Source organism: Arachis hypogaea, chromosome 9, assembly GCF_003086295.3.
Source record: "Arachis hypogaea cultivar Tifrunner chromosome 9, arahy.Tifrunner.gnm2.J5K5, whole genome shotgun sequence".
NCBI lineage: Eukaryota > Viridiplantae > Streptophyta > Magnoliopsida > Fabales > Fabaceae > Arachis > Arachis hypogaea.
Window position 1 is genome coordinate 1,306,556 of NC_092044.1, and position 6,717 is coordinate 1,313,272.

A 6,717-nucleotide genomic window follows, 5' to 3' on the forward strand; every position below is an offset into this window, starting at 1 on the left:
AAAGGAAGTTTTTCTCCAGAAAGGTACGCCTTTATCTTAATCTCATAGTTATGAATTATTTAGAAAGTTTAGAATTAACGGAAGAATCTGATTATTATAGATTATCTGCCTTATTAGATAACGAAAAACAGGCTGTTCTAAAAACATAATTAAATCTCAAATCAAATGAAAATTTTAATAAACAAAATCTTTTAAAAGAAGTTTTTAATAGAAAAAATATAATATACTATGGAAAAATTCAACTTGAAGCCCCTATAAAGATAAAATCTGCTAATGGAGAACTTGAAATAGCTTTGATAAATGATGAAGAATTGAGTAAACAGATTGAGAAAATTAAGGATCAACAAAAAAGATCTAAAATTGGATGGATTCATATTAGTACTATACAAGTCTTAATCAAATCTACATATATGAAAGGAATTAATTCACCAATAAGCTTAGCAATCTGTGACAAAAGAATTACTGATGACCCAATAGATCAAATAATTGGAATTGTTCATGGAAACTTGGCAAACGTAAATGTTAAATTCAATGCCCATCTTGGATATGCTATACCGTTATCAACTGAAAATCTTGGAAGATCTATAAGTTTAGCTTATAAATTTCACAGAAAGAATCTAATGGAACAAGACGATGAACCATTTTCAATTACATATGCAATAAATTATGCTTTAACAAATAGCCATCATAGTATAATATTTAAAAACAGAGAAAGAATTTATGTCGATGAATTATTTCAGAAAATTGTAAAAACAGAAATACCAAAATATAAAGCTATTGAAAACCCAGTTCTTTTACTAAAAGAACCATCAGGAAAATTAGTTTCATCAAATTTTCAAATAAGAGAATCCAAAATTAATAGCCCTTTAAGTTTATCTAAGTTAAAGATTAAAGAAGAAAATTCTGAAATAAAAGAATTAACAAAAAAGGTCAAAAAATTAAATGACACCCTAAACACTAAGTTATGACAATAAATAAAGAGAAAATATATGTAACCTATCAAGATAAAAAACAAGAACTCTTTGAAAGAGAAAATCGGTTGAATTATTTACAGTTTTCTGAAATAAATCAAAGAGCATTTGAAGCTCTAAAAATAATCTATGACAAATTGAAAGGAGAAGTTGAAGAGTTAGAAAAATTAATAGAATCTCTAAAAAATAGTGATGAATCAATGATAGAATTTGCAGAAATTCTAAGATAAATAATGAAGTATACAAAAATTGAAAGACCAAAAAACAAAATAAAAAGACATAGGGCGAAAAAATTAAAAAGTAAAATAAAGGAGTATAAAAGGGAATTAAATAGTCTTCAGTTCGAAATTAATGACCTTATAATAAAAAGGATAGAAATAAGAATAAATATAAACAAGTTAGAGTTAAACTTAAAAAATTTATAAATACCTGGAACACCATATTATGACTTAAAAGAATTAAAGCTGTTGAAAGAAAAAATGGAGAATGAAGTTGAAAAATTAAAAAGATATTTAGAAACAATAGAAAGAGTAGAAATAAAAGAAGTTTTGGAGGACTTGAAAAATTATATTAAAGAAAAAGACAAACAAATAAAAGATTTTGATCAATGCAAAAAATATTATAAACTAAAACAAGATTGAAAAAAAAACTATAAAAATGAAATCAGACTTAGTAATAAATGCTCAATATTTATTCAAAGCAAAATATAAAGAGTTAAAAAAGAAATTACATCTTAAAAATTGGTATCAGAGCCAAGTTAACGATTAAGGGTAACACTTTCTCTTTAAGCAACACTTTTAGTGACACGCTTTTAAAATCAACAAATAACCATAAAAGACAAAAATCTTTACAAATGCATCTGCACACTAGATGCCCCCATGGTAACACGTTAAAGAAGGTTTCTTTTGGAAAATTCTAGAGTTCCTTTCTAGTTCATTTTTCTTTCTCTTTTGGTAAAACCCTGCCTAATCATTCTTTAGTACTCTATTAAATAATATCAAACAATAATAAAATATTCTGAAAAATGATCAATATGCTCTTAATTAATTCGTTAAGAAAAAATATATAGAATTAAGAAATTATCAACCAAAAACTAAATAAAACCACATTAATTTATATTAATAATTAATTTTAAATTTTTTAAATTTAAAAAATTTAAAATTAATTAAGTAAACCTAATTAAAACATATAAAAGCCTTCTTCTTCTCTCTCACATTAATCTACCCACCTCCAACAATCACACACACAGATCTCTCTCCCACCAATATTGCTGGAAGCGCCGGCGACTTTCATACTCTCCGCGACGTCCTCAACAAACGCATCCAAAACAATTGCTTCAACACGAAGTCCATTTTCGACTTCGTCACCGACAAAACCTTCTCCTCTTCTCTCCTCAACCACTTCCTTCAAACTCTATCCATCCTCAACCGCAGCGTCACTCATAAGAACGCGTTCGATTCCCTCATCACGCGCCTCTGCAAGCTCCATCGCGATGATGCGCTCTACGTTTCGGTTGGGAGGGAGAGAGAGCGATTGGAAGCAAACGTGACAGGGAGGATAGTAGGGAGAGATGAGGCACCTCGAATAGGGGATGGCGCTGGAGCAGCCTGTCCCATGAATATCAATGCCGATTCTAAGGAGGAACCACCACTCTCCGACATAGTTGCTACCATGCTTCAATTGAATCAATGAAGATTGAAGAAAGATGAAACAATTGAGTTTTATTGATCTTTAAACACTTGATTAGGTGTTCTGTATTCAATCCAAGTAGCAAGTGTATATGAAAAATGTTGATTTTGATTTGTAGAGTTCAATTGATAGTAATCTAAGGATGCGCTTTTGTTTTTTTATTTTTATTTTATTTTTAATATTTTTTATTTTTAAATTTTATAAAAAAGTGAAAATAATAAAATTTTATTTTTTTATTTTTATTTCATGTTTTTTTTTTGTTGCAGATGTTGCTCTTTGCGTTTTGCGATATTAGATACCGTTTTGATGATTAAAGAAACTACAAATTACATAATTACAGAATTATAAAAAAAACATTCATTTAATATGAAAAAAATATCCTAATACTTAACAAAAAAAATATCCAATTATATTTTAGCAAAAATAATTAAATATCTATAAAATTTAAGAAAATTATGAAATTCTTAAAAAAATAGAAACATTCACATTTGCAATACAAAAAAATTCGAAAAATATATAAAAAAAACATCCATTTAGTATAAAAAAATATTCTGATATTTAGCAGAAGAAATATCCATATATATTAACCCGTAAAAATTTTGAACTCACCCAAAGGTATTTGACTAGTTTTTGGCAAATACTCTTTTGGTTCCCTAGCATTGCTCATTCATTAATGCAGGTAGGGGCCACATGAAACAATTCTTTGAATCAAGACATAAAGCACGTTATGAAAATAGAATATTAATTTTATTAACTTTTTAAAAAATTTTTGACACTTGTTTAAGCGAACGAGTGAGATGACTACTCGACCAACCTAAATTTGATTATGATGTTTACTTAAGCCCAATCCAATATGGTTAGGATCTTAGGTTTTGTCCCAAAAAAAAACATACGACAAACCCAATCCATAATCAAAACCTAATATCTCACTCTGACAAAAAAAAAAAAGAAATTATAATAGTAATAAAATCAGAAACAAAAAAAGGAGTTTCGAGAAGAAGCCCATGGAGGCCTTACAGTTGCAGAGTTTGTTTCCCAGAACATTATCCACACTTTCATCATCTCCAAGAGTAAGAACATCATCATCATCATCATCATTGCAACTCAACATCTTCATTAGCAACCATAAAGCATTGAGCTTGACCTCATCATCTTCTTGTTCTTCAACCGTGGCTGTTAGAGCAGGATGGTTCTTGGGCCTCACAGACAGCAAGAACAAGAAGATGGGTTTGCCCGAGACAGTGAAAGCAGGTGACCCAGTTCTGCATGAGCCTGCAGAGGATGTGGATCCCAATGAGGTTAGGTCTGAGAGGATTCAGAAGATCATTGATGACATGATCAGGGTCATGAGAAAAGCTCCTGGTGTTGGCCTTGCTGCTCCCCAGATTGGTGTTCCATTAAGGGTTTGTTTGTTTCATTCATTCTTTCATTCTTCATGCCCCCATTTTTCTAAAGTTTGTATCTTGTTTGCTTATTTTCTTTGTGTGTGATTCTAGAAAGAAATGAGCTTCTACCATCAAAATGTCTGAACAATTTAAACTACTTAGACAAAACATGTCACATTGTTTTTTATTCTGTCTATGTTTTCATTTCTCAGGATTTTATGATTAACTTTGTAGATTGATCATGAATTCAATGACATTGTTTATTCGAGTGATAGGCAGCTTTTTAGTTAAAAGAGTAAATGAGAATAGGTCCTTGACTTTTTAAAACAAAAACAAGAGACATCTAAGTCCTTTCAGGAGACTGATTTGTTCTTATATATTTTGAACGGAAGGACTTAAATGTCTTGTATTTTAAAAAGATAGGACGTTTTTGTATTTTCAATTAGTCAGAAACTTATACGTCTTCGAATTAAAAAGTTAGAGAACTATTTGTCTAGTTACTCAAAAGTCTCCTCGTTTGGGGAGAAAGGTAGACTTATTATACTGTAGTTACATAATTTTTGCTTGTAACAATTGAAGCTCAAGTTGTGCTTCTAATTTACACTACACTACAACACCATATCTTTCTATGATCAAAGTGAGCTTTTGATTAGCATTTAGCCTTTGCAATTTGGGTTGGAATTCCGAATGTTGATTCTTTAAAGTATATATTAGGTTAAAACTTACAATCTTCTAGATATTATTGTGCAATGTGCAGCTGTATGTGGTTTCCATCCTTTTTTTTTTTTTCATGTATGCAGATAATTGTTTTGGAAGATACCACAGAGTATATTGGTTATGCACCAAAGGAAGAAGTCAAAGCTCAAGATAGAAGACCTTTTGAACTTTTGGTATGTGCATATGCAGGGGGGAAAAAAAGAAGAGCATTGAACATCAAATAAATAAATGTGAGTATTCTACCATTTGACCCCAAAAGATTTAACTTTTGACAAAGTAGCCCTTGAAATAAAGAAATAACAGTTTAGCCCTCTAAACATCGAATTTTTCCTCGATTTTTCTATGTACCTCCTAAATAGTTTTCCAAATGTTCTTAAGAAAAAATTGGATAAAATGTATGAGCTGTTTGCCATTTATGATGAAAAAAATTGTGCCTTTTGTCAAATTGAGATCATCATGGAGAGTCAAAATTTCATTTCTTTTTTTGGAGGGCCATTTCCTCAAAAGTTGAATCATTTGGGAGCCAAAAGGGTAGTTTACTCCAATAATTTTGCCTTTAAAGTGTGTTATTTGCTACATAATTCATTAGTTTTCTTGAGGCAGGTGATCCTGAATCCCAAACTCCTGAAAAAGAGCAACAAGACTGCCCTATTTTTTGAAGGATGCCTAAGGTTTGTCAATGATTGAAGTTACCTTTTTTTTTGTTTTCCTTCTTAGTTGCTTTATTTGGTTTTGTTGACTGATAGTAATGGAGGAAGAGATGAAAAAATAAGAGAAAACTAGAAGTGAAAAATTACTAGAAATGCGAAAAGTGATTACAACTGATCTTACCATTTGGCTTATATAGTAAGAAGAATGTGACTAATTACTATGCCTTCTAACTAGTTAACTAGTTATAACAAGTTATCAAACTTCTATATACTGTAATAGCTTTGCTAGATCAACAATTCACTTGTTTTTGCTCATAACAATTCAGTAGCTGAGATGAGAAGTAGACACTTTTCGATACCTCCTTAATCATTACCTCCTTCTTTTGACAAGATTTCCTAAACCAGTGATGCTCTTTTGATTAGGTGCTATTTTGTTATTAACAGTATTTCAAAGTTTCAAACCTTGGAACCACCAGAACACACTATTTTGTATATATTGATCTGAATGTTTGTTTCATTACCTATGTCTAGTAGTTGTTACTGACCAAAATGTGTTCTGATTGTGATGTGAATATGCATTATTTGTGTCTCATTGTTTCCATAATTTAATATCCAGCATCAATTATAACTTGTCAAATTACACATTTTGATAATTTAGATAATAAAGTGCATAACTTCAATTATCTAGTAATCCATTTGAATGACATTTTTGCTTCTAAATTCTAATCTTATTGCTATATTTGTATTCAGCATTTTAGTCCAGGAAACCACTAAATAACTTCAATTATCATAAATTTTTGTAGTGTTGATGGATTCAGAGCATTGGTGGAGCGACATCTTGACGTCGAGGTCACCGGTTTGGATCGTTATGGCGAACCAATCAAAGTAACAGCTTCCGGTTGGCAGGCGCGGATTTTACAACACGAGTGTGATCACTTGGAAGGAACTCTTTATGTTGACAAGATGGTGCCTAAAACTTTCAGAACAGTAGAAAACCTGACCCTGCCTCTTGCTAAGGGGTGCCCCAAACTCGGCTCTCGCTAGCTCCGGTTGCAACCATCCTCGGCGGCTGTGGCCACGGCCGGCCGTGCACATGGTACTAGTAGAAGAATGCTAGATCAATGTCATTTCATCTACTTCTTCCACCATGATTTCTAATGAAAATGTCCTGGTTACATTATTCTAGTTGTATATCATTGTTGTAGGGTATGAAATCAATGTCATTTGTAGATCCTAAATGCTATTTACAGCTAAATCAAATCAAATAAAAATCTATATGAATGAGCATTTATTTTATGTTTTAAA

General features: G+C 31.0%; 1 protein-coding gene across 1 annotated transcript; it reads left to right on the forward strand.

Moving 5' to 3' along the window:
• The first annotated feature begins 3,616 nt into the window (after positions 1-3,616).
• LOC112709793 (peptide deformylase 1A, chloroplastic) lies at positions 3,617-6,717 on the forward strand. Its single transcript, XM_025761763.3, has 4 exons — positions 3,617-4,063; positions 4,846-4,935; positions 5,366-5,433; positions 6,216-6,717. Exons 1-4 carry the CDS (start codon positions 3,665-3,667, stop codon positions 6,454-6,456), a joined length of 798 nt encoding a protein of 265 aa, XP_025617548.1. The 5' UTR covers positions 3,617-3,664; the 3' UTR covers positions 6,457-6,717.

Bases quoted from the DNA above. Each gene is read 5' to 3' on its own strand.
- LOC112709793 (XM_025761763.3), top strand. From the start codon at position 3,665: ATGGAGGCCTTACAGTTGCAGAGTTTGTTTCCCAGAACATTATCCACA. The intron at 4,064-4,845 runs GTTTGTTTGTTT...TCATGTATGCAG, and splicing joins AGATTGGTGTTCCATTAAGG to ATAATTGTTTTGGAAGATAC. The intron at 4,936-5,365 runs GTATGTGCATAT...TTCTTGAGGCAG, and splicing joins GAAGACCTTTTGAACTTTTG to GTGATCCTGAATCCCAAACT.